The following is a 27,611-nucleotide window of genomic DNA, read 5'->3' on the forward strand; positions in this document are numbered from 1 at the left end:
AGGGAGCACCCACAAGTTCACCAGCGTTGGGGGATGGAGGGAGCACCCACAAGTTCACCAGCGTTGGGGGATGGAGGGAGCACCCACAAGGTCACCAGGGTTGGGGGATGGAGGGAGCACCCACAAGTTGCTCAATGAGGGCGGGTTGGCAAATTCAGCAAAGCCCGAAACCCACCCGCACAGATGTTTCCTGGTTTCACACCCACCACGGCCCGAGCGACCCTGACCGAGCTGGAGCTGCCACCAGATCCTCTGCGTCACACGGAGCTCGGATCTTCCCCTTTCACAGAACCCTGGCATGGTTTGGGTTGGAAGGGATCTTAAAGATCACCCAGTTCCACCCCCTGCCATGGGCAGGGACACCTTCCACCAGCCCAGGTTGCTCCAAGTCTCATCCAGCCTGGCCTTGAGCACTTCCAGGGATGGGGCAGCCACAGCTTCTCTGGTCAACCTGTGCCAGGGCCTCCCCACCCTCCCAGGGAGGAATTCCTTCCCAACATCCCATCTAACCCTGCCCTCTGGCAGTTTGAAGCCATTCCCCCTCATCCTGGCACTCCATGCCCTTGTCCAAAGTCCCTCTCCATCTCTCTTGGAGCTCCTTTAGGCACTGGAAGGGGCTCTAAGGTCTCCCCAGAGCCCTCCCTTCTCCAGCTGCCTCCAGAGCAGAGGGGCTCCAGCCCTCAGAGCATCTCCTTGGCCTCCTCTGGCCACATCCTTCCTATGCTGGGCCCCCAGAGCTGGATGCAGGGCTCCAGGTGAGACATCCCACCTGAAGAACTCCTTGACACAAGTGGGTCATCGACCCCACGCTGCCCTTGGGAGCCGCAGCCAGAGGTTCCCCCTCCCAGAGCCCGACCCACGGAGCACCTGATTTACCCCTCTCCCAGTCAAGCACTGCAGAGCTGTGGGTTTTTTTTTGGGGAAGGAGCTTTGCTGACCCAGCACATAACTTTGCTCTGCATGAATCAGTTGCTGTGCAGTCTGCAAACACATCAATTGTGGCCTGACAGGAGGAGGAAGGAAACGCGCAATCTTCCCTCAGATTAAACCAGGGATTTCGACACCGACCCCAGACAGCTGCGAGGGGCACGAGGGGGATGAGGGGCACGAGGGGGACGAGGGGCACGAGGGGGATGAGGGGCATGAGGGGGATGAGGGGGACGAGGGGGACGAGGGGGACGAGGGGGACGCAGCCACCCCGCAGCTCCCCCGGGCTCCTGCCCCTTGAGCGAGGAAGAAGAGAAACCCACTAAAGCTGTGGAGGTGCAACGAGCTTGGGAATCAGCACATCAAAAAAACCACCGAATTCCAGGATCGGCGAGGTTGGAAAAGACCTCCAGGATCACCGAGTCCAACCTGTGCCCAATTCCCAACTCATCACCCAGCCCAGAGCACTGAGTGCCACATCCAGTTGTTCCCTGCACACCACCAGGGATGGGGACTCCACCATCTCCCTGGGCAGCCCCTTCCAAGGCCTGACCACCCTTTCCACGCAGAAATTCTTCCCGAAATGTGTTCTGCTGAGGAGCATTTTCCCCTCACCCCAACACCAAATCCTTGTTCCTGTTCTGCTGAGGAGCATCCCTCCCTCACCCTAACACCAAATCCTTGTTCCTGTTCTGCTGAGGAGCATTTTCCCCTCACCCCAACACCAAATCCTTGTTCCTGTTCTGCTGAGGAGCATTTTCCCCTTACCCCAACACCAAATCCTTGTTCCTGTTCTGCTGAGGAGCATCCCCCCCTCACCCCAGCACATGGGATGGAGAACAGAGCTGGACCGAGCTCTGCTGCCAACATCTGCATGTTGGTTTTGAAATAAAGAATAATAAAGAATAAATAAAGAATATTTATGTCCAAGAGCATCTGCAGCGACAGCCCAGTTCTTGCTCCAGCCAGCCACGACGGATCAGCCCTGACACCAACCCCAGGTGCCTCGGGAGGCAGAGAGGGAACCGTGGGGGCCACAACCCAAGTGACAACACCCCGGAGCCGCCCATCGGTGCCGCGGCGGACGCGGAGATCCCACCCCGAGAGCAGATCCCACCCCGAGAGCAGATCCCACCCCGAGAGCAGATCCCACCCTGAGAGCAGATCCCACCCCGAGAGCAGATCCCACCCCGAGAGCAGATCCCACCCCGTCCCCTGCTCCTGGCACAACCCGCCCCACGGGGCAGGGGGGCCGTGGCCAACTCGCCACCCAGCGAGACGCCCGGGCGGGCGCCCCACGTGCCCCCCGAGCCGCCGGCACACGCGGCCCCGGCGGGAGAACAGCTTGGAAAAGTCGCCGAGTGTTTCGGCTCAGCAAGGCCGGCGGCGGAGGAAGGGAGGCTCGTCAGGAATGCGGTCCCCAGGGCCCTCCAATACATCGGTTTCCTACTTTCCTTTTTATAGGGAATGATCCGTTTGATACATTTACATAATACCATAATCTGGAGGAATTTCTGCCTCTTCCCTCCCCAGACGTCCTCTCCCCGGGAGAACAAGACCGTCTCTGTGACGGCCCCGCGCTCCGTGGGTAAACACTGCTCCTGGGGACAATTTTCCTTAATTAGAAGTATGTTAACAGGACGGGCACGAAGACAAACTCCCGCCCCGAAGGGCGCCGGGCGGCCGGACAGGCACCCAGTGCCCCCGAGGGTCCGGCACGGCCCCCCCTCTCCCAGGAACAGCCACCTCCTTGTGTCCGAGCCGGCCGGCACAGGGGACGGCCACCACCACACAGGGCCACCGCCGGCACGTCGGCCTCGTTCCCTCAGCAAACCAGGCTCAAAAATAAATAAATTCACCCCCCTCTGCCGAGACGTTTCGCTCCGAGGAGGAACCGCTGGGTGGAAGCCGGTGGCCCACGGCCAGGGCGTCTGACTCGGCACTGGGACGGATCCCGGGGGCTCTGCACACACTCACACAACATTCCTGCACAAGCCAAACATTCCCCTGGGGGTAACACCGGCCCCCCCGGGGCTGTGCAGCCCCCCCAGAGGGATGTCCCATCTTGGGAATGGGCAGAGCCCTGATGGAAAGTGCTGGAGCATCTTCTCCAGGGAGCTCTGGGCTGTCAGACACGCTCTCCGTGCCTTGGAGCCCTGGTGCAGCACCACGGCTGCATCCAAAGGGGAACCGTGCCCGAGAGGTCACCAGCACCTCTCCAGCCCCCACCGACACAGCCCTCAGCTCCCCAGGGTGGGGACACCCCAGAGCTGCCCCCTCCCCGTGTCCTGGCTCAGCCCTGCAGCATCTCTGCAGAGGCACCGGAGGTGGGAAGAGCAGGAACAGGGATGGAAGGAGCTCTGGGCTGCGTGGAGGGCAGCCAAGGGACCGCTAATTGCTCTGCCTTAATGAGACCATTCCACGGGCACAAATGTTCCGCAGGGGCCGAGGGAGGGGCAGGGCACTTGGCTTCCTTCTGGGTGAGAGGAGAGAGACACAGGCTCGACAGGAACCCGAGGACTGTCACTGGGGTGATTTGGGGGCGGGGGGATGAGGAAGCAGAAATGGGGCCAGTGTGGGCAGAGAGGATCCCGCAGGGCTCGGCCGGGACGGACACACGGACGTGTGCAGGGACAGACACGCTCCTGTCCATGTGAAATCAAACCCATCCCTGGGCACAAGAGGATCCTGATGACTCAGGACATCAGTGTCACCCTTTTGTCTCTACGAGGTGGGAATGCAGCTGCTGAGACACCTCAGGGGTGGCCACAGGGAGACAGAGGGGATGAGTGGGGGAACCAAGAACACCCTTCCTCACCCTGCCACCACAGCCCGGGGCTCTCAGTCCCCTTGGGGGCTTTATTCCTGTCTTCTACAAGGGGAAACACCAGGTAGTGGAAGTCAGAGGTGCTAGGCAGAGCTGCAGCGAGGTCCAGAGTGTCTCAGTGGCAGATCTGCCTCCAGAACAAACAGGGACCAGCAGGCTCTTCGTTAACAGACTGATTAAAATCATCATCGTGGTGTCGTCCCTCTGACACGAGCTGGTGTGAGGACCTGGACAGGGACACAGCCCCAGCCCTTGCCCTCACTCAGTGCCTGCTCTCCCCTGTTGCTGCAACAAGAACAGCCATAAACAGTTAAAAAAACCCCAACAGAGAGGAACCAGGAGATGAAGTTACCAATCATCCTGCTCTCCTGCCAAGTGAGTTCACGTCGGAGCCTCTTTCTTGGCCAGGATGAGGCAGCAAGGAAGAAAAATAGCTTTCCATGCAAAGTGGGGGAAGAAATGTACTTGGATTCCTCTGCAGAGCAGCATCGCCCTGAAATCAATCTGCCCCAGCGCCCACAGCTCCTCTGCCCGCTGGCACCGGGCCAGGCTGAGTGACAGGGCTGGGATGGAGTCAATGAAAACACCCCCCAGACGAGTGGGTTGGGATTGATGCTGCCCAGGAAGGCACTTTAATAGTGGCCAGATTGCCAGCGTTCAGGGTTCGTAATGCGCTCGGGATCAAATGTCCCGATATTTCAAACCCCTTCCCGGGGGCTCCTTTTATAAAGGAAAACAACAAACCTTCAGCCGAGAAACAACAAATCACAGCACCTCTGCAGCCCGTTCCCAGCAGCCCCACACTCCTCCTGTGCTGCTGAATCCCTGCCTGGGAGCCACAGTCCCCACTGTGGGGACATCAGGGGACCTGCTCCACGACGGGGAGAACTGGGCAAACGGAGAAAACTGGAGCTCTGGGCACCTGGGCTGCTGGGGCAGGGATGGAGCAGTGCCAGGCTTGGGAAGGAGCAGTGCCAGCACCAGTGACCTGCCAGCACAATAAATGCATTCCCTGGCATCACTGAGCTCCTGGGTCTGACCACGCAAAAAGCCACGGGAAAGGGGAAAAAGAAAAGGGAAGAGCAGGAGAAGGTGAAGAGAAGGGGAAGGGGAAGAGGAGCTGCCCTGAGAGCCACGGAGAAGTCCAGGGCTCTGGCTCCTGACACGTGTTCTCTAGTATTTTTCCACAGTCCCAGCAAAGGACTCCTGCCTTTCCCTGAATCCGATGTCACCCGATCACACCGCGCCGGAGACGAGGATTTAACGCCGCTGTCGAGGCCAGGAGTGACCGGCACAGGGTTGGGCTGCTGCCAGCTCACAGTGGCCTCCTAAGGAGGGTCCTGCCCTCCCTGCACGCTCCAGGCAGGCGTTCCCCCACCTCCTGGTGGCACCTGTGGGGACGGGCACATGAATCCAGTGGGAGGTGGCACAAATCCCCCCACAGACCGGAGCGCTGCTTCCCTCGCTGTCCCCGCCCCGGGGTCCACAGCTGAGCTCAGGGCTCCCCAAGGATGTGATCCCTGTCAAAGGGCCCCAGGATGAGGGGACATGAGCAGCAGGATAAGCTGGGCAGCCGGGAGAGCTGGGGGAGCAGAGAGCTCCAGCCGGGACACACTGCTCCAGCAGCACAAGAGCCCGGAAGCAGATTTTAATTATTATTTTTTAGTGCACTGTTTGGCTTTGAAATTCCTTGGAAGCCCAACTCCAAACAAACAAGGACATTGTCTGGGGAAACACGTGGAGGCTGGAATCTGGTTGAGAAAACCCACGGGATCACAAAGTCCCTGGAGTTCAAGGATCAGCCACCGAGCACGGAGGGTCCACGGGGACCCGTCCCTGGCCCAGGCTGTTGCTTCAGAGCACATCCTGCCCCACACCAGAGGGGCTTAGGGCTGACAGGGGTCCATGGCAAACCCCCGTCCCTGTCCTGATGCTCCAAGTGGTTGGAGCAGCCACCAGAGCCGAGGGATGCAGCCTCAGCACCCACGTGCCTCCGTCCTTGAGCGCGAGCGGCCGCGCGATGCCTGCCAGGATCCTCCCGGACAGGAACAGTACTGGATTGTCACAGGGAGCGGAGGAGAGGGAGATTGGGATGGGAGGAAGGATGAGACAAGTTCCCCTTGTTACAATTCAGCACTGGCAGGAAGGACAAGCCCTCCCCGTGCCATCGCTCGTGCCTCAGCCTCCTCACGGGCCGAGCACGGAGGGACGCCGGGCTCCCGGGGCTGGCAGGAAGGTGCCACTTCCAAGGTCCCTGCAGGGATGGGAACAGCTTGGACCCCTGCCCCGTGAGGGGCCGTGTTGCCCACCTGCTCTGGCCACTGGCACCAAGCCCCACACATCCCCTGGAGGTGCCCAGAGTCTCCCCAACCCACTCTGACTGGTGAGAGAACTAATCCAATTCCAACGTGAAGTGGGATTTTTTTGGTAAGAGAAATGGATGGAAGGCTTCACCAGCCTCTGATTTTTAGTGTGGCCCTGGAAAAAGCCCTGGGGGTAGGGAACCAGCCAGCTCAGATCAACTGAGAAAATCAGTGCCTGTGACAAATGTCCACAGGCAGCGACGTGGGAACCGAGGGAGCGGCAGAAGTGCCGGAGCTCTCGAGCCTGCGGAGAGCAAAAGGGTTTGGGAGTGTAAGGACCAGGGGAACAGCAAAGCTCTGGGTACAGCAGGTCATGCCAAGGCCTGTTAACAGCCTCCATTTAACACAACTCCCACAGCACAAGTGACACTAATCTCTGCAGGAAGGGAGCGGGGCGGGGAGGCAGGGGAGCCATCGGAGCCGCCGCACATCCCACACCTCCCCTGGCAGCTGGAGCTGCTGCTTTCCAGCCCCTCAGCATCAATCTCCCCCCATCAGATGCCAGCTCAAGCCCCATTAGCAGCAGGCACCAGGGAGGCCCCATTCCTGCTGGGAGCAGATAATGCCATAAAGAAGCAAAGAAAGAGGGAAACCACTAATTGGATTCACGGGTCTCTCCAGTGTCCTGCCTGAGAGTGACATTATCTCCTCATCCCAGTGCCCAGCACCGGACTCAGCAGCGGGGGAATTCATTTCTCCACCCCCTTTGTGCCAGGAACCAGCCTCACCCCGAGGGAGGCTTCAGAGAGGAGCTGGAGGGGCACCAAAAGCAGAGACCTCCCTAAATCCTGGGAGGGGAGCGGGGAGCTGAGCCCTGGCCTGCCCGATTCCACGCTATCGCCTCCGAGAGCAAAGGGTGAGGCCTCTCCCTAAAAATACACACTGCCCTAAAAATACACAGGGCGAGCTTAAATTAACCGTGCACACACCCCCGTGGCAGCCACAGCCGGCTCAGCCCAGCCACACACAGCCCCCGGGACCCCCAGGACCCCCGGGATTCCCGGGATCCAGCCTTGTGCCCTTGGCAGAGAAACGCCCTCGGCCCCGGGATCCCCCCGGACCAGAGATCGGTTCATCCATGTCCCCCCCAGTCCCGCTGCTCTGCACTGGCAAGGAAGGTGCTGGAAGCCCCCAGGGATCCCTCCCCAGGCAGAGGCTCTCGTGGGCCTGACCTAGAGAGCACCGAAATCCCAGTCAGTGACTCCCCTTCCCGTTCCTCCTGTGGGACTGGGAGCAGCGAGCCCGAACGGGAGACGGAGCTGTAACCACACTCGTTCTGGCCACGGAGCCACGAGCGGAAGGGAAGTGCCACCGGCCACTCAATGACTCACACGGTGCCCACAGAGGCACCTTTGGGTTGGGAGTTTGTTCTCAGTCACTTTTTGGGGTGGAACTCGGTCACTTTTTGGGGTGTGACCAAACGACGAAGCAAAAACCGCCATCCCCAAACCTGCTGCACAGGTACCGGCTCCGCTCCTCCCTGCACCCCTTTCCCTCAGATCCTCACACAGAGAAACCACAAAACTTGCTAGAAATAATAAAAGGGAAGGAAAAGGAAAGGCCAGTTCCTGGCTCTGTGAGAAGCTGCCTCTTTCCCAATTTCCCCCACAGCAGTCTGGGGACACTCAGGCATCACAAGGAGACGGGGCTGGGGGAGCAGGAGCCCGAGGGGAGCGACCACTCACGGTGCAGACTCAGGGAGATGTTGATGGAGCGTTCCTCCACAAACCCCTTCAGGTTGGGGATCTTGGCGCATTTGAGGACGGTCTGGGAGGCACTGTCGCCCACGTGGACCCAGCACACCGTGTCCTCCACGTAGTTGAAGTCCATGGCCGTGGTCTGCTTGGCGCTGGTGGGGGTGATGTTGGGCACGGGGGCCCCGCTCAGGTACGTGGCCAGGATGTTCTGGGAGTTGGCGATGAGCAGCACGGGAGGGCGATCCACAGGCTCTGGGGGAAGGGGGGGAGAAGGGGGGTCACAGCAGAGCACCTGAACCCCACACCAGCTGCAGCCCAGCCCTTCTGGTCCGGCCGAAACACCGCCGTGGCACAGGCGAGGAGGAGGCAGAGCAGGACACTCCTCTGGGAAGAGCCCGACATGGAGAGCCCAGAGCTGCCCCGAAGCACCACGCTCCTCCTGCCAGGGATCTCACCGTTCTTGGCTTTGCAGGACCTGTTGTCTGGCTGCAGGAGATACCCCTCGACACAGCTGCAGGTGTAGGAGCCCTCTGTGTTGGTGCATGTCTGGCTGCAGGTCCCGTACACGGTGCATTCATCAAAGTCTGGAAAAGACAGGAAAAACCCCGAGGTTTGGAGCAGCAAACACCCCTCCTTGGCTGCCTGAAAATGGAATGAGGCTTCCCCATTTTCTCCAAGGTGGAGCTGCAGAGGAGGGGATGATTCTCAAGCTGAAGGGACCCTCACATTTGTCTCACAAGCAATTGAAGGGACCCTCAAATTGGCCTCCTGAGGAACTGAAGGGACCCTCACACCCAAGGCCACCCCATGACAGGACAGGCAGCCCCCAACTCTCTGCTCCAGCATCAGCTCCAGCAGGACAAGCCCTGCCTGGCCACTGAGCCTCCTCACAGCCTCGTTACCCACTGAGCCTCCCCCCAGCTCTGCACCTCCATTTCCACTCCAAATCCCTCTAATCTGCAGCTCCCAAACCCCCAGCTCAGCCATTCTTCTGGCAGATAAAAATGATGCATCCCCCAGAGCTCCTGCCCCAGAGCTCTGACAGAACCAGGAACAGCCCCTTCCACTTCTGCAGGGGGACATGAAAGGGATGGAGACACCACAGTCCAGCACACCCCAGAGGACCCAAAGTCACCAGGAATGGGGTGAGGGCTCTGCCTGGCCCAGACCCACCTCTGCAGCTCCTGCGGTCCTCGGCCAGCTGGAAGGAGTGGTTGCAGTAGCAGACGGGGCCGGCCAGCGTTGGGGCACAGTGGTGCTGACAGCCCAGAGCTGAGCAGTTGGCCAGTTGTTCTGCAGAGACAGGGGGGAGGGAGGAGGGAGGATGTCACCGGGGCAGGAACAGGATGGACACCCAGGACCCCACTTCTGGCTGAAGGGGACCCCAAGACACCACCCCAGGCTTTGCTGGGGGCCTCCATGGTGCTCCCAGCTCCTCAGTGGGGACAGAGGGACTGAGACCCTCCCCAGAGGGAGGGAGGTCATATGGGGGGGTCTGAGCAGCCCCCACTGTACCCTGGCACTGCTGACTTCAAGCCACTTCAGTGGTGGCCAAGACCTGGCACTCCTTGTGCAGGAGAGTGGTGTGGGACGGAGCTCCAGGGAATCCTGGGGGACACAAGATGCACTGGAGAGCCTGGAGCTCCCCTCCCCTCCTCGCCCTGCCTGACCCAGTCACTTGAGAGCTCAGTGGGCGATGGGGGGGTTCAGCACGGGGGCTCTGCTGGCACTGCCACCCCTGGGATGTCTGCAAGGGCAGCAGAGGGGCTCCAACTCTGCAGGGAGCAAGACGGGGCAGCACGAGGCTCCAGCAGCTGGGGCGTGAACGGGGGGGTCAGCTCGGGGTGACAGTTTGGGGCAACACCTTTGGGTGACAGTTCAGGGTGATAGCTTTAGGTGACAGCTCAGGGTGATGGCTTTAGGTGACAGCTCAGGGGGACAGTTGGAGGTGACAGTTTGGGGTGACAGCTCAGGGGGACAGTTTGGGGTGACAGTTTGGGGTGACAGCTCAGGGGGACAGTTTGGGGTGACAGTTTGAGGTGATAGCTCAGGGGGATGGCTCAGGGGGGCAGTTTGAGGTGACAGCTCAGGGTGATGGCTCAGGGGGACAGTTTGGGGTGGCAGTTTGGGGTGACAGCTCCCCTGCCCAAGCCTGGGGCGAAGGCAGGTCGGGGCCCGCAACCGGCTGCGAGGAAATGCCTCCCTGGGGGAGGAAATGCCTCCCTGGGGCGGCACCGGCCATGGCAGGGGGGACTCTGCATCCGGCTCAAGCACCACCGAGGGCCCAACGTGCCCAAACCTGTGGGCTCCAGGTGCCCGGAGCCGGGAGCAGCAGCTGCCCAGGGCGGCCCTCGCCGCGTGCGCGGGGCTCACGTGCTGGGAAAAGCAGATCCCGCTTCGGTAACGAGAGCCATCACTGAGATATTAATTGTGGGCTCGGGCACAGCTGCAGGAGCTGCCCCGGGCTCTCCAGTGGGAGAGGAGGAGGGGAGAGGAGCTGTGTCCCAGGAGGAAGCCCCTCGGGGCCGGGGGGTCCCAGTGCAGTGGGGCAGGAGCCCCCTGCCCGAGGCAGGGAAGGGTTGGGGAGCAAAGAGGCTTCAGAGCTCGGGGTCAGCCCGGGACACGCATTTCTGAGCGACTAATCTGCGCAGCAGCACGCTGGTTTAGGGAGTTTTCCAGCAGGATTAGCCACGGGGACAGGCCAGGAGGGGGGACAAAGCTCCTGGAAATTAGGAAAAAACCACAGTGGTATCTCTTATCTGGACCAGAACCCCAGGCCTGGAGCTTTTAAAGCCAGGAGACAATGCAGCTATTTCATGGCTGTGGGCTCAGGAATGATGGGCATTTCACTTCCAAGCGGCTCTGGATAATCTCTGGATCTGAGAGCGGCCGGTGCTGCGCTGAGCGTGGTGGGGCTCACACCCAGCCCCAGAGAGCAGGGACAGACGGGGACCTCGTCACTCCCACCCCATGGGGGAGCATCCCGTGGGGCAGCCCCCCCTTCCCTCAGCCCCCCGGGACCCCCAGACCTACCCCGGCAGTGCGGCCCCTCGTCGGAGCCGTCGAAGCAGTCGTGGAGCCCATTGCAGAGCTTGCTCATGTGGATGCAGAGCTCGGTGCCCAGGCAGTTGTGCTCGTTGGGTTGGCAGCGGGACACTTTGCTCTGGGGACCTGCAGGACACCAAAGGGCACAGGGGTCAGCACAGGGGTCAGCACAGGGGTCAGCACACCCCCTGCACCTCCCTCGGTGCCAACACGCTCCTTGTCCCGAGGCCACGGCATAGGCAGGTTCATGGGGGGCCATTCCAAACCCAGCACAAGGAGACTTAATCTCCATTATTAACTGGAAAAATTACAAAGGAAGCCAGGTTTTATTTTTAAGCTCCTCTGGAAAGAAGCAAAGCATGGAGACAAACAACAAACACACACCAAAAATCGATTAACGGCCTGAAACCCCAGGAAAAGCTGCTGCAGGGTCCAGCAGGGCTTCACACCGGGCTGGAGGTGGCTGCAGGGGGTGACACATGAACAGCGAGCCCTGGCACAGCCCCTGTGAATCCTGGCCCCCTCCACAGGGTCTCCCCCCTCCCTGTCCCAGACCCACGTTCTGTGTCAGGGCCGAACACGCAGCATTTCACCGGAGCCACCAACACGCCTCTGCCCAGCCAAAACACTGAAATCCCATTTTCTGGGGAGCCAGGGGCTGTTTGTGCCTCACTCTCCTGTCAGCAGGGCTGGCAGTGGGGACAGTGGCAGAAATAGCTCCCCGGATCCCCGCGGGCCCCCCGTCCTTTGCGCCCGGGAGCGCCGGGAAGGGCACAGCACACGCCGGGCACCGTGTCCAGGCACGGTCCCGTTTTAGCCCAGTCACCTTCATCGGAGGCTCTGACAGTGGGGTTTGTCCTAAATAAGCTCAAACTCTCCTTGGAGAGGAGTGTTACATCACACACAGAGCTCCATGTGCTGGTACATCCTCACGGCTCCGGCCAGCGCGGGCTCAGCGTCACCACCGAGTGACCCAGGATGGGACCCCCACCCTGACCCCCACCCTGACCCCCACCCTGACCCCCACCCTGATCCTTGGGCTCCCAGCAGCTGTGGCTCCAGCAGGAGCCCACGGCCCCCAGCAGCACGTGGAGCTGTGGAAAGGGGACCACAAACCCCGGGGTTTGTGAACCCCCCAACACACAAACCCATCCCAGCCCAAACCTGCCCCCATCCCTCTGCCCATCCTGTGCAGTGACACACACCTGCCCCTGCCTGCACAAGAGGTGCCAAAAAAATGGGAACCTAACGGGCTCCAGATGCCAGATGGCTCCTCTGAGCCTCAAACACATCCCAGTATGCCTCCAGTTAGCCAGCTGTGCACTGGGACCAGGGGCTCCTCCAGGATGGCAGATACGGAGCTCAGGACACCCAGGCTCTGTCACACCCACTGAGGGTGGGGGATTCCCCCCTTTCCAAGCCCCAGGGCACCCAGCAGACGACTCCTGGGAGAATTTCCTACTGGGTGCCGCTGCCCAGATTTGTTTTTCACAGAGGGTGGGCCCCCAGTAACTGCAAATTACAGGACAATTAAGTAATATCAATATATGGACCAAAAGAATGAAGGGGCTGAAATGAAGCGCCCAGTTCATCAGTCAGAGCTGCTCTGCCGTGTCCATTATTCCCTGCAAAGAGCCTGGATCAAACCACTTATCCCAAACAGGGCAGGATTAATCCACAAGCCACTTTGTTTGCTTTTGACTGTGCTGGCGCTAATAAATGAGCCAATTTATTACATGTGACAAGCTTGTGGTACACCCCAAGGAGCCGAATTAGGCAGGAATGTTTAACCTCGAAAAACCACCCGGAAAAAAAAAAAAAAAAAGGAGGAAAGAAGAAAAGCAACTCTTCCTCCTGCAGCTGATTTGGCAACAGCCCAGAGAGAGGCAGACCTGGGGGGTGAGGGGAGAGGCTGGATGGCCCTGCCTGTCCCACCAGGATGCCCAGGGATGGCAGCAGTGAGGGTCCTGCTGCTGCCCACACCCAAACTCACACAGGACCACGCCAAGGGCAGACCCAGCATGGCAAGATGAGGGACCCGAGGTCTCCTGAACCCTCAGGTCGATGGATGGACCAACCAGATGCCAGCCACAGCTCAGCCGTGGCAAACTCCTTCCTCAGAGCCCCTCATCTCCTTTGATTTCCAGCAGGATGGAGGCTCCTGTCCAAGTGTTTTCCGTGCAGCAAAGAGCTGACCGGCCGGGCGAGAACCGCGCGCGGCGCTGGCACCGGCACGAGCACAGCACCGGGCTGGGGAGGGACAGGGAACACCTGAGCAAAGCCAGGGAATACTTCAAAGGATTCCCCAGGGAGGAAAACCTGACAGGTACCTGAGGGCGTTTCAAGAGGCTCCCCCGGGAGCACGTGGGTGCCACGCAAACCTCCCGGCACCGAGGGACGGGCGGAGCAGCCGCGGGAGCCGCTCGCAGCCCCGGCTCAAACCCGGATTAAATGGGAGCAATAAAAGTCATTCTCTCCCTGCCAGGGAGATAAGGGGGATGAGAGGCTGCTGGAAGCCCCGGTGCCGCAGTGGCGTGAGAAAAGCCGGCCTGGCAATCCCGGAGATACCAGGGGCATGTGCTGACAGGTGGGGCTCGGCGGGAACGAGCCCGGGCAGGAGCGGGCAGGAGACTCCCCACGTCCCCCTGCCCACGGGAACGGCACAGACGGGCACCAGCACAGCGGGGGGACCCCGATCTCCACGTCCTGGGGGGCACAGCCTCTTGGGGTGAAGAGCAGGAACTTGGGAACAGTGAGCAGAGCCCCTCAGGGAGGCCAAACTCCCCGGGGAGGGAACGGCTTCCCAAGGACTGAGCGAGTCTGAGGTTTAGGGTCTGTGATGGTGATGGAAACTCGTGGATTTGGTCCCACACGTGGGCTCAGCCCACATGGTGAGGAGAGAGGAGATGCCAGGCTTCGGTCTGAGCCTCGCAGAGGCTCCCACTTCCCTGTGCTGGAAGTGTCAAGCACGTTCCAAGGGGCTCAGGGTCAGCAGGTCATTCTGTGTCCCCCAGGAATGAACCCTCAGGGGAGCTCAGACCAAACCCAAGAGTCCTCCAACACCCACGATCCCTGCACAGATGGACACGAGGTGCATCCACAGCACCGGACACTGCTCCCAGCAGCAGGGCCCCCACCAGCCACAGGGAAGAGAGAGGAAGAAGGGAAAGAGGGAAGAGCATCCAAGGGGTCCGTTCTCCCATCACCTGTCCACACGGATCGAGCAGGGACGTGCGCAGAGAGTGGAACACGTCAACCAGGACAGATTCCTTCCAGCCTCCGAGTCCTCCCGCTGTAATTTTCCAGGGCTGCTGATTGATTGGAGCCAGCCAGCCCATCCCAGCCCCCCAGCCCTCCCACAGAGGGGCAGGTTGCATCATTTTGCCTTAAGGAATAAATAAACCCGGAGCCGAACCAGAAACTGCTCAGGAGGAGACGGTTCTGCCCAGCAGGGTGTGAAGGGGGAATCCAGGAGGCATCACTGGGACAGGGGACCAGGGGATTCTGCTGGTCCCCAGCAGTGGCTGCCCTGTGACCCGGAATCGGGCAGAGGGAGAAAGTGGGACACAGGGACAGGTGGTTCCTTCTCCAGCCCAGCCGGAGCAGAGGTCCTGGCACATCCCTGCGGAGCCCCCGGAGTCAGCACAGCTCTAACTCGCTCCCCTGTGCAGACACAGCCCCTCCAGTCCCATCCCTGCGGAGCCCCCAGAGCCAGCACAGCTCTAACTCGCTCCCCTGTGCAGACACAGCCCCTCCAGTCCCATCCCTGCGGAGCCCCTGGTGTCAGCATAGCTCTAACTCGCTCCCCTGTGCAGACACAGCCCCTCCAGTCCCATCCCTGCGCCCCATCTCAGCCATCCCAGCTCCCTGTTTGCTCCTGGAGAGACACCACTGCCCCAGCTGAGGTGGGAGCACCCCCAGTGCCGGGGCCATCCGCGTCCAAGGGGCTCCAACAGCTCGGATCAGCAAACCCAACCCAGCATCCCAACCCCAAAACACACCTGGGAGAGCGGCATCGCCTCCCCAGCTGCTCCCCAGGACTCCCAGAGACCTCCTGCCCTTGGGAAGGATGGTGCTGTGGCACCGAGGACGGGGTGCCACTGCCTGGCCCCCAACTCCTCCTGCCCCGGGTGCCTCCACTTTGATGGGGACAAAAAGAGAGGAGGGACTCCCCGGGTTGTTCCGGTGGATCCCAGCCCTGGAACAGCAGAGAGATGGACGGATGGACGGGTGGATGGACGGAATGGACACCCCCCACCCCGGGGGGGCTGAGGTGGAGCCGCTGTGGTGCGGTGGCTGCTCCGGGCCCTGGAACGCCCGTGGAGCGGGTGGAACAAACCCAGAGGAGGAGGGTGAGGAAGGAAAGGCATACATACATATCTCGGGAGATTCATCCGAGCCATCCGGACAATCCTTCTCCCCGTCACAGCGCCAGCCCTTAGATATGCACGTAATCTGATCTTTGCATGCAAACTGTTTGGGGCTACAAGTCTTCGGTGCTGGATGGGAAAAGAAATAACGATAATAAACAACATCAGTTTCTTCCCAGAGACAAGTTGTTTCAAAAGACAAAAAAAAAAAAAAAAATCAAATTTCAATTAAAGGGCCGAGATTGGGGGGTTTTTTTTTAGGGGGGGATGATTTCTTTCGGCGAAAGTTTGAGCCCGGCATCGGATCCATCAAACCTGCCCCTGAGGAAAGGAGGAAATTTAAGCTGGAGCATTAATTACACCGGGAGAAAACAAGAGCTGAGTGCTGTGATGCACTCGCAGATTTTAAAGATCATTTAACTTGGATGAATTAGCTCCTGGGAGCCAGAGGCGCTTTGCTTTCCGTGCTAGGCAAGGAAAAAACAGGGGGGAAACAAGCAAACCCAAATGAGAACAAATTAAAAAGTAATGTTTCTTTAAATCATGAGGACAACAGTGGGATGGCATCACATCCATCCTGTGCCCAGGACCCCGGGGCAGCCCAGGGAGGGGGCAGCTCCAGCACCACCCCCTACAACACACAGGGATGGAACATGGACGGAGCAAAAACCAGCAAGAAAAGCCAAAATCCAGAGGCTGGGAAGGGAGACAGGTTGGGAAGAGCCTCCTGACTGTGTCCTGAGGGTGTCACTGCAATGTGGGGGGGGGGGGGGGGGTGTCACTGCACCCCCCACTCCCCAAAAGCAGAGGCTGCAATGAGGGGTCACTGCAATGAGGGGTCACTGCCATGGGGGGTCACTGCAATGAGGGGTCACTGCCATGGGGGGGTCACTGCCATGGGGGGTCACTGCAATAGGGGGTCACTGCAATGAGGGGGTCACTGCAATGAGGGGGTCACTGCAATGAGGGGTCACTGCCATGGGGGGGGTCACTGCCATGGGGGGGTCACTGCAATGAGGGGTCACTGCCATGGGGGGTCACTGCAATGAGGGGTCACTGCAATGGGGGGTCACTGCCATGTGGGGGTCACTGCCATGGGGGGGTCACTGCCATGGGGGGTCACTGCAATGAGGGGTCACTGCCATGGGGGGTCACTGCCATGGGAGGGGTCACTGCCATGGGGGGTCACTGCCATGGGGGGTCACTGCAATGAGGGGTCACTGCCATGGGGGGTCACTGCCATGGGGGGTCACTGCCATGGGGGGTCACTGCAATGAGGGGTCACTGCAATGGGGGGGTCACTGCCATGGGGGGGTCACTGCCATGGGGGGGTCACTGCCCAGCCCCAGCCCGGGGAGGGGTCTGACATCCTGCAACCCCACAGCGACTGGGAAGGGCTGTTCAAGCAAGGGCAGTCACACGCAATTCCCAGAACATTCGTCTCGTGGCATCCCGGCTCTCCTGCCAAATTCCCTGCTCCAAGGATCCACTTCCTGCTCAGCCCGAGGAAGAGGGGTCTCTGTGCCTGCATCTTCCTCCCCAGCTCCTGCCACGGCGCTGCCCCACAGCGGGGATGCTGCGAGGGGAGGGGATGGTCCAGTCCCCAGTCCCGGTCCCCAGAGGGGAGGAGGAAACCCTTCCTACCCTGTCACAACACTAATTATCCCTCAGACCTGCACAGGGCTTCGCCTGAGCCGTTTGCTGTGACTGAGGTGCAGCTCCTCCTGCAAACCTGTTTCCCTCCTTCCTCCCCTTCCCTCCACGGCATCCGCACCGTGGGAGCTGCTGCTCAGCACCACGGCGGGGGCTCAGCACAGCCAAGATGGAGCCTGGACGGATCAAAATGGATGGAACATCCCCGGGGATGAGCAGATCCTTCCCCTCCACCTTCCCTAGGCCGGAGGTGACCTCTAGACCAAGCCTGTCCCCTTCCTCCCACCAGGCTCAGGCTCGGGCACCTCCTGCTCCACCCCTCTCCCAGCCCAGCCCTGCCACCCCCTCTCCCCAGAGCTCATCTGCCGCCTCCATCTCCCAGCCACAAGTGCAGCCCCACGCGGGATTCATTAACAAAACCACAGCAAAGGACCGACACTCCCTTGGATTTCCTGCTCTTCCTCATCTTCCCAGGTCCCGGCAGCCACAACGTGACCCGCGGCAGCCGCCGGCACCCGGAACCCACGGCCCGGCACCTGCCCGGCCCAGCTCGGCTTCCCAAGGGAGCAGGCAGAGCTGGAGCAGGGCAGATCCCTGGGAAGCCATTCCCAACCGACTGCCCCATCCCAGCCCTCACGGCAGGGGAAACCAGAGCCAGTGCACGAGGCTGTTTTGCACTGGAAATACCGATCCTGCGGCAGGGACACCCGGGGATGCTTCCAGGGGTCACCCCCAGCACCAGCACGTCCGTGCCCAGCAGCCCCGGTTCCAGGACCGGAGCAGAACACCTGGGATTTCTCCCAGGTGTTGACACATCACACTTTGCCAGGCTGCATGTGCAGCACGGACCACACACCTCGGGGGCACCCGCCCTTCCCCAGGGGGTGATGCTCCGGGCAGGGTGACCCCAGGGAGCCACCCTGACACCCCTCAGTGCCACGGGGCACCCAGACCGAGCCCAAACCGCCCCCTCCGCCATCCCCAAACACGGGATGAGCATCTTCCAGGGCAGCCCTGGCACTGCTGGCACAGCCTGGAGCAGGGGAGGAGGGAAGGAGATCACTTCCCACTCGGCACTTGGCTCTCCGGGCTCCTGGGCAACCCCACGCAGCCCCTGTGCCCGCACAGCGTGTTCCCGGGCGCTCAATGCCCCGAGCCCGGCGCGGTGCCCCGCTGCCAGGTGGACAATTAGAGAAGGTGTCTGTTCCTGCCTCCCTCACACGGAGCCAAGTCCCCTTCCCGAGCCGGGCGCCCGTCCCAGCGGCAGCGATGGCAGCGGAGCTCCAGCCCCGGGAGGGGAATAAAGGAGCCTTCATGGGCGCACAATGGGCGGCTCAGAGCGGGGCCGGGGCAGCTGCGGGGACACAGCCAGCCCTGGCAGCCAGAGGAGGGACCCCGGCTCAAAAGGGACTCGAAGGGGACAGAGCGGGGAGAAACCGGGCTAAAAAATGGCTAAAAAATTGTCAAAATAGCCAAAAAAAGGTAAAAATGGGGAAATCGGAAAAAAAAAAAAAAGACCCGGAGGAGAGTCAATTAAAAAAAAAAACAACAAAAAAATCACCCAAGGCTAAAGAACCAGCAAAAAAAAAAAAAAAAGACCCAGAGGAGGGTCCAAAAAAAAACCCCAAAAAAACCCAAGGCTAAAGAACCAGCAAAACAAACAAACAAACAAACAAAAAAAGGGCCCCAAAAAACGGCAAAGAAAAAGGGCCTCGAAAATGGCCAGCCCCAAAAAAAAGGCCGAGAAAAAGAGGGCCACAAAAAAAAAAAAAAGAGCTTCCAAAAAAGGGTCAAAAAAAAAAAAAAAGGTCAAAAAAAGGCCAAAAGAAAGGCTCCCCCCAAAAAGGTCCAAAAAGAAAAAGCCATTTGGGTGCAAGAAAGGAAATTGCTCTTCTCCAGGACAGGGTGGCAACAGATGCCCCCGCGGGGTCTTCCCAGGTGGGAAGGGGACCAAGAGCCTGGTGCCACCATCCCATGGACACCCAGAGGCCTCGTGCTGGAGCAGGATGGGCTGGGAAAAGGGCCTGCAAAGAAAACCACCCCAAAACATTTGGGGTTTGCCTGAAATGAGAGATGGACACCAAAAGGGGCTGTGGGAGAGCTCGGGGAGCAGGTCCTGGAGCAGAGGCCAAGTGACCTCGACCTCTGGAGGATGAGCACAGCACAAAAACCTGGAGAGACTGGAAGCAAGGCACAAAACCACCAAGGAGCTCCTTCCCAGAGCAATCCCTGCTTCCTCCTCGGCCCAGCTCCTCCTCCTCTCCTCGGGAGGAGGCTCCGGCCGCTGCTCCGCAGAGGAAACGGCGCTGGCCATAAACACGGCTTGGAACGAGCACGAGCCCCAAACCAGATGTTTGGGGGAGAAGAGAGCACGGAGGGAGGGAATAAACCCACTCTGGAGGCAAATAATCCCACTCCATGGCACTCAAATGCCTCTGTCCCCATCTTGTGTGGCCACAGCCCCCCAAAACGGGGAAGGCTGTTGTGTTTTGGCCAATTTTGGCCTGTCTTTGGCAGAGCCTGTTCCATCAACCAGATAACACCACATCTCCATCCCCATGTCCCTCGGTCCCTCCCTGTGGATCAAGGCTGGAGCACACCCCAGGGCCATGGCCACTCTTCCCAGTTCCCCCAGTGCCAGCTCAGAACCCCGTGGCACCGTGTTGCCAGACCCTCCAAATCACCCAAATGCAACCCCATTCAACACACACCACCAACCAGAAGCACATCACAGTCACCTCACCCTTCATTTTTCTCCCCTACATCATCCACCCTTCGTTCCTGAATTACAGAAAAAACAGGGTTTGTTCCTTTTCCGTGTGCTCAGGACTCCGAATGTCCTGGAATTTCTCTGCAGCCACAGGAAGGCCAAAGCCCGGAGCCCCCCAGCTCCATCCCACTCCCTCATCCCAGGGCTGGGGCTCCAGGCTGATCCTAAAGCCCCAAATCATGCAAATTTTCCGGGTCCTTTGGCTCCCAGAAGCCGACCCGGGGTAATAGAGACGTTTAAAATACCGAACCCTCGGGTCTGAGGCACATTTTTTCCGGGGGGAAAGGGAAAGGAAGGCTCAGCTGTTTGTTTTGCGTTTAAATACGATCCCAAAACAGTTCAAATGCATTTTTGCAATTCCTCCATCCGGCCCCCTCCGAACGGGAAGATTCAAACCAGATCCCAGCTCCAGCCCTTCCAGGACCGGCCGTTCCCGCCGGGAGAAGCCGCAGGTATGTGGCCAGGCCTGGGGGAGGGGGCTGGCCAAATGCTGAGTAAATATTGACTTTCAAATACATTTAGTTTTTTCCCCCCCTCTCCTTTCAAGTCAGCCCGTGGCATGGGGATCACGAGGCGTTCACCTTCCTCAAAAAAAGGCAGTTTGGAGAAGCCAAACCCAGCTGTGCTGTGCCAGAGGTGCTGGAATGGCAGCTCAGTGCCATTCCTGGGACACCCTGCGGCACTTGGGATGGCCCTGGAGTGGGTTCACCCCAATTGTCCCCGGATCTGGAGCCCCCAAGGAGACAAACTGCAACCAACAACAAATCCCACCAAACCCAAACACCAGCAGAGCTCCCACCACGGCTTCAGTCCCAGTATTCCGGCGCTTCCCTGGTTTTCCAGCCCCGGTTTCTGCCCATCTCCCCCCCCCCAGCAGAGGGATGATGCTGCTGGGAAGCAGCTGGAATCTCCTGCCTGCCCCCAGCTCCATCCTGGGGCACGGCCAGGGCTGGGACCCCCCACGTCACACCCCGGAGCCCGGAGGGACAGGTAGGACAGGCTCCATCTGCCGCCCCACCCCAGGCACGGGGACACCCAGGGAGGATCCCAGAACCCTTCCAGCACCCTCAGCTCATCCATCCCAGGCACAGGGACACCCAGTGAGGATCCCAGAACCCTCCCAGCACCCTCAGCTCATCCATCCCAGGCATGGGGACACCCAGGGAGGATCCCAGAACCCTCCCAGCACCCTCAGCTCATCCACCCCAGGCACGGGGACACCCAGGGAGGATCCCAGAACCCTCCCAGCACCCTCTGCTCAGCCATCCCGAGGCCACCAGCACATTCCTGGCCCTTTCCCAGGCTCCACACGCTCCACACACACACCCAGCACCCACCCATGGCAAGGGACACCCATCCCTCCCCAGGGGGCACATACTGGGAGCAGCTGGGTCCTGCTCCGGGTCCCCTGTGCTCCAGGGATTGGGACACAGCATCCCAACGTCCCACCCCGCTCAGGGACAAGCCCAACTCCCGGCTGGCTCCATGGCCAGGGCAGGGAGAGGTGACACAGCCCAAAGGCCCGGGGGGTCCCCAGCAGCCCCCCACACGTGCACCGGGGTGGGATTCCCATCAGCCAGGACCTGCCCCCGCCGCCTCCCAACCCCAGACAAAGGAGCAGAGCGAGGACGGGGACGGAGAGGAGGAGGATGGATGGGCAGAGGGAGGTGGAGGCAGGAGACGGAGGCAGGAGGTGGAGGCTGCCCACCAGCATCCATCCATCCCCACGGGGCGGGGAGGGGGGGAAGGGGAATAACATCCCACTGCGGCTCCCGGGCCGCGTCCATCCCGCAGCTCCACGTCACCTGACTTCAAACGCATCCGGGGGGAGAGACGATTTCCATGCGAACACGCATCAGGAAATCTGGGAGGAATGCGCTCCCCCCCCCTCCCCGCCCAGCCCCTTCCCCTCCCGCTCCTCAGGCTCTGGCAGCTCCGCCGCCTTCAGATGAAATCCATTAAAAAAAAAAAAAAAGGGGGGGGGGGGAAGGAAAGATTTGCATTTTAAACCAAATTCAGGAGCCGGGAGCTCCGTGCCGGAGCGATCCCCCGCGTCCCCTCCCGCCTCCAGCCCCTCCGAGAGCCCGCAGCAGAACGAGCTGAAAAATGGCAGGAGATGGAACCAGATGAAATGAAGCCCCGGCACTGCCAGAAACTGGGGATAATAATAATAAAAAAGGAGCTGGATCATCCAGACCGTGGCGGGGAGGGGCAGGAGGGGCAGCTCCAACCCCACAGCTGAGGGCGATCCGAGGGAGAATCCTGCTTTTTTGATTTCTTTCTCTTTTTGCAGCTTATCTGCAATTTAAATGAAAAAAAAAAAAAAAGGGGGGGGTGTGGAGGAAAAAAGGGAAAGAAAAAAGCATTTTCAGCCAGGAGAAAGGGGCTTAAGTCCTCTGGGTGCAGTTGGATGGGCTGCAGCCGGCCCTGGCCCGTGGCCATCCCTGCTGGGTCCCCTTTTTCCTGCCCCACAGGAGGGATGGGGAGGGGGCAGCGGGACTAAGGAGCCCCCCCCCCCTCCCCTACCTGCTCGGGCTTTATTCCCTGTATTTATCCCAGCAATAGGAGTGGGATGTTTATACCCTGGGCAGTTGGGAACCCAAACAGGATCCGGCGTTCTGCAGCGTGGTGGTTATTTATGGCCTGTGGCTGGAGCTGATAAGGCTCCCTCCAGAGCCCTGCCTGCGCCGGGAATAAAGCAATTCCACAGGATAGATTAATAGGCATTTCATCCCAGCAGCTGGGAGGGAGGGGAGGGAGGGGAGGCTGCCGGGAGCTCGGAGGGGCAGGAGGGTCTGTGCTTCCTCCCGCCGGGCCGGGCATCAGCTCGCCAAGGCTTTCAAAGGGCTGGAGCCCGGCCAGAACCATTGGCCTTAATTCATTAGTCAACTCAATTTCGCTGCCTCCGCAAATAAGGACTTTGTCTGGGATGGGGAAACGGAGCAGAGCAGCTATTGTGCCCCAGGAGCGGGCAGAAAGGGCCCTTTGAGAGGACACTCTGCCGGAATAAAAGTCACTTTTATCCCAGAATAATTAGCATGCTCTGAGTACACTAATTATTCCGGCATAAAGGGACTCTTATTCCCGAGCAGCGCGGCCGCGCGGGGAGTTGCTCTGGATTCGGCTCCACCTGCCCGTGTGAACACGGCCAGGGATGATCCAGCTGGGATCTGTGGGTCCTGGGGGTGGCCACTCTGCAGGTCCCCACAGGGCACACACGGGGTCCCAGCCCAGGACGGGCAGGGAGCACTCACCCCCCGAGAGGCGACGGAGAGCAGCAAGAGGGGGATGAGGACACGGAGACCCAACCCTGTCCCCTGCCACCGAGACCCAACCCTGTCCCCTGCCACCAAGTCCCCTTCCGAGGTCCCCTGGGGACCTGGGTCTCCTGCTGGGTCCCGTGGGGGACCTCAGAGCATCTCCTGGCTCTGGGGAGCACAAGGTCACGGAGCCACCGTCGCACAGCACAATCTCCTGCTGCTTCAAGGTCTCCCCAGGAATAACAACCCCCAGCAGCACCACGGCCCTGCCCCGCTCCTGCTGCAGCTCTTGCCTGCCACCAGCTCCCATCCTGGTCCCCAAAACCAAACCCAAGCAGTCCCCAGGGACACGGCCCCAGCCATCCACGTGCTGCCGGCGAGGTGGCGGCGTGGGATGGGCAAAGGTCTGGGAATTCCTCGACAGCACAGCCCGGGAAGGCAGGGCCTGCTCAGCTTCCAGGTGGCAGCTGCTCCACTGGAAAAACATCCCTGGCACAGCGAAGTGTCCCACCTGTCTATAACTGGCACAAATGGTGGAAAAGGAATCGAAAGACCAATCTCAGGTAATCCCTGAGCTGATGCTGAATCCCGACCCCTCGGCATCTCCATCGGATGCTCCCGGATGGTTCCTGCAGGTCAGGGAATCCTGGTTTCCCTGGTTTTAACTTCTGTAAGTTGCAGAAAAAGAAAATTTACGATTTAATGCAGCCGAAAGGGCGTGGGGCCGGGCTGGGCGGGCGATGGGGGCCGATGGCATCAGAGCCGCAGAGGAGGAGGAGGAGGAGGAGGAGGAGGAGAGCATCACGCTGGTGAGTAATCGCGGTGCTGGGCTCCAAATCCGCTCTTCCCCAGGGAAAACACTCCCGGCCGGGAGAGGAGACGCTGAGAGAACCCATCTGGAAGGGCCGGGGGCTGTGCAGGAAGCGGGGCCGTGGCGCGGGCACCGACCCAGGGCACCGACCCAGGGCACCGACCCAGGGCGGCCGTGCCGGAGGTGCAGCCGGGCCCGCGGGGACGGGGTTTGCCCCGGTGCTCCCGCGGCATCCGCCCCGCGCTGGGAAGGCGGCCGGAGCGGGAAGTATTAAACCCAAGTGCTTCCTTTTCCAAACAATAAAAAGGCACCACGACACCCGCGGCGCCGCGCCGGGAGGAAACCCTTCACAGCCACCCCGGCTCCCTGCGCCCGTGCCCGCAGGGACGCGGGGACGGGTCCGGCACCCGGCAGGACACACACCCAGAGAGGACGGGACCACCACGAGCACTGTGGTTTGGGGTGCCCCTGCCCCCGGCCCAGAGCCCCCAAGCATCATAAATCACCTGGAGCTGCTCTCCTGCAGCGACAGAGCCAGGGACAGACGGGGGGATTGTCACTGGCAAGAGGTGTCCCAAAGGGGCACTGCTCCGAGCAGTGGGTGGGCACATGCTGGCAGCCCACCATCAACACGCTGGGCTGGTGCCTGCAGAGGGGCAGGGTGGGCAGGGCAGTGTCCTGCTGCTCCCCAGAGCCAAGCCTTTGTGTCCCCTCGCCATCCTTTGGGCCACGATATTGCAATTCTGAGCGGGAAAATCCCCAGGAGCCAGCGCTGAGGGACTCTGCCCCCCGGGGGCACAGGGAAGGACAGGGAGGGGACAGTGGGAGGGTCTCGGCCCTGAAGAGCCTGATGCAGGGATGCAGGGTGTGGCCATCCCAGCACGAGCTGTGGCTACCAGGAGCCCACTGTGTGATGCAGGGCCACGAGCGCTCAGCCCCCTCGCTCACAAACAAAGAGCTGGAGGTAGATGGGAGAGACTGAAGCGATTCAAAGCTTTCATCAGATTTAAATATTTATGCCATTTGCCTGACAGACCCCAGCAGACAAACCCAGCTGCCCTCAGCAAGGCCAGGGCAGGTGGGCAGCAGGGGGATGGCTCCAGAACCTTCATCCCCCCCAGCTGGAATCCTCCTCCTCAGTTCAGTCACCAAGGGATGGATGGCAGAGCCCCAGCCCAAGGGCAGCAATGACTCCCCTTGCCCTCCACACCCTCCAATTCACCAAGCAACCCCCATGCTCGCCCCCAGCACACGCAGGATGTGACCCCCAAAACCTGCCCATCCTGGGGACGTGACCCCCAACACCTGCCCATCCTCACTGCAGCCTCATTTGGAGAAACAGCATCTGGCAAGAGGCTAATTAGTCCACTCAATTAAAGATGCAACTTCCAACTCAATTAGACTCCCTCCCAGACATCTGCAATTCCCACTGATACCCCAGTCCGCGTGTTTTGGACATCACAGACCTGCTCTCACCTTCCTGACACTCCCCAGATCCTGGGATGCTCCTCCTGTCCCTCCCCTCGGTGCCACCACGAGCACGGTCCCACCGGAGGAGCCCCAAGCTGCCAGCGAGGTCATTACCCAAGGTTTCTGCTGCCAACCCCACGAGCTGGGACCGTCTCTGACCCTGCAAAGCTCCGCTCTGCTCCCCTGCCCGGCTCGGGAAGGACACTGGGGGCTATATTTAGCACCAGAAATGGCCAGACCGCGTTGGGGAACGGTGGAATAACACCCAGAACGGCCCTCACGGCCCACCCTGTGATTTTCTTTCAGAAATAAGAGGCACGGAGCAAAGAAAACAACAAGTTTGAGCCGAGTTAGAAAACATTCGGCGTGGCCACAGCCGGCAGGTCGGGCTGCCCGGGAACGGCGCAGGGAAGGGACTGGAAACTTAAGTCAACAGCAAAACCTGGGCTGTAAATAGCTCGAGCCGGCCTTGGATTGCAAAATCCCAAGGAGAGGGAAAAGCATCCCCTGGAAATGAAGCCGCAGCAGGGACGGAGACAACACTCGGTGTGGGGGAGCCCGAGGATGACAGCGCTGGATGCAGGACGTCCCCAGGCACTCAGCGAGGCCTTGGCACCACTGGCCACCAACTGTCCCACAGGAGAGGGAGGTCACAGCCAGAGGTGATGGAGACATTCAGCCCAAGCACAAGGAGAGTCCTGTCTGCCTGGCAGAGCCGGGACTGAGGGAAGGGAGGGGGTGGATGCGTCCATCGCTCACCAGTCAACCAGCCCCAGCGGCCAGGGGTCAGCACCAGCTCCAAGGAGCCCATTCCCAACTCTGGGACTGCCAGATTCATCCCAGGCACTTGGGCCGAGCCCCGTGGCTTGTTGGGATGAGCTGGGAGCAGGACTCTGAGCTCAGCAGGCGGCTCTCGGAGGGATGCACCCCCCTGGCAGGGCTGGGGGGCAGACAGGGAGTCTGGGGGGCACAGAGCAAGGATTTATCCACAAGGCTGGCACAAGGAAAGTGCTTGGAGTGGATCTGGGAACCGAAATCATCTCCACGCCTGGAAGAGGAACCTCCTGCCCCATGACAAAGCCGCTGGTTATCGTGGTGCTGACTCAGCAGGATCAGCACATCCTGTGTGTCCCCCCCTCCCCGGGCACTCAACGACTCCCGAGGGCCCAGCCCTGGCTGCGGTTTTGGGAAGCACCCCCCGTGCACCCACTGCACAGGCAAAGGGCACCTGCAGAGGCACGTGCTCCCTTTGAAGAGGCTCCTGGGGGCCCATAACCTTCCAAAGGACTCTTGACAGGGTGCACAGGCCTGGGAAGGCTTCCCAAAGGCACAGCCACACCCCCGGAGCACCACGGGGGTCACAGACACAGGTTCAGCTCCTCCTGCCTCCCGGGACAGCCAAACCCTCCCTCATGGGCACCATCCCCAGAGTGCTCCCTGTTTCTGCCCAAAGGGCTCCTGGCCCTCACCCTGCCCGTCCTCCATCCCCTTCCCCAACCTCAGCAAGCACCAGGAGGTGACCCGGATGCTGTCACAGCTCGGGGGTCCCCTCACACCCTCCCAGAGGGGGCAGGAGCAGGGCTGAGCTCAGCCTGTCCTTCCCTGAACACCCTCATCCCAGACAGCAGGAGGACAGACTTTGGGAGACAACACCCCTGCCTCGAAGCTGCTCATGCCACCCCCCCCTCCCTGGGCGGACCCCAGGGCTGTGTTTTGGGGACCCCACCCAGCAGCTGCTTTACACAGCTTTTCCCTTAATTTGGCTCCGAATTTCCGCTCCAATCCTGCCGTTCCTGCAAGAGGAGGGGAACGCCCGTGCAGTGGAGGAGAGGCCAGAGCAGCCCCACCAGGCACGGGCTGGGGGCAAAGAGGAACCAAGGGACGCCAAAGCACAGCCAGCTCCTCCAAAGGATGCTCCAGGAACCAGGGCCTTGGAGGCACAGGGCGGACTGGGCACGGTTTTGCTCCCCATCATCCCAACTGGTACTTGACACAGGAGGAAAAGCATCACCAGCTGGAGCAGCCCCCGCTCCCTCCCGGTTCGCAGGCTCCCCCGGAGCACATGGAACCGGCGCAGGGAGAACACGAGGAGCGAGTGGTGGGGCTGAGACACCGCAGGCGAGGGGGCTGCCACAGCTGTTCCCACCCCCACACCACCCACTGCGCCTCGGGGAGCTCTGGAAGCGGCGAGGAGGCACTGCCTCGGCTTCCCCCCAAATCGGGCACTGCCAGGGGCGCTCCAGCGCTGCCCCGTCCTCTCAGCATCGGTGCATGTCATGGACGAGGAGCACATGGCATGGGGGCACGCTGGCACCCCATGGCACAGCATCTCCATGGGGCTCCGGGCAGCCCCGAGCGCTGCAGAGTGGAGATCCCACTGGGATGCTCCACACAGGAACGTGGGACACCCCTCCCTAC

At 60.7% G+C, this 27,611-nt stretch overlaps 1 protein-coding gene across 3 annotated transcripts in view; it reads right to left on the minus strand.

Moving 5' to 3' along the window:
* The window catches only part of LRP1 (LDL receptor related protein 1), a 75,547-nt gene that overhangs the window by 44,821 nt on the left and 3,115 nt on the right, over window positions 1–27,611 (minus strand). For 2 of the 3 annotated variants that reach the window (XM_064638923.1, XM_064638922.1), the window contains exons 2-6: window positions 15,236–15,358; window positions 10,848–10,985; window positions 8,988–9,107; window positions 8,270–8,398; window positions 7,803–8,066 (exon numbers count right to left, since the gene is read on the minus strand). In XM_064638923.1, coding sequence (XP_064494993.1) covers window positions 7,803–8,066; window positions 8,270–8,398; window positions 8,988–9,107; window positions 10,848–10,985; window positions 15,236–15,358 — 774 coding nt within the window. The remainder of the gene's footprint in view (window positions 1–7,802; window positions 8,067–8,269; window positions 8,399–8,987; window positions 9,108–10,847; window positions 10,986–15,235; window positions 15,359–27,611) is intronic. The other variant, XM_064638924.1, reaches the window with a different exon arrangement.

Source organism: Pseudopipra pipra, chromosome 30 (assembly GCF_036250125.1).
Source record: "Pseudopipra pipra isolate bDixPip1 chromosome 30, bDixPip1.hap1, whole genome shotgun sequence".
NCBI lineage: Eukaryota > Metazoa > Chordata > Aves > Passeriformes > Pipridae > Pseudopipra > Pseudopipra pipra.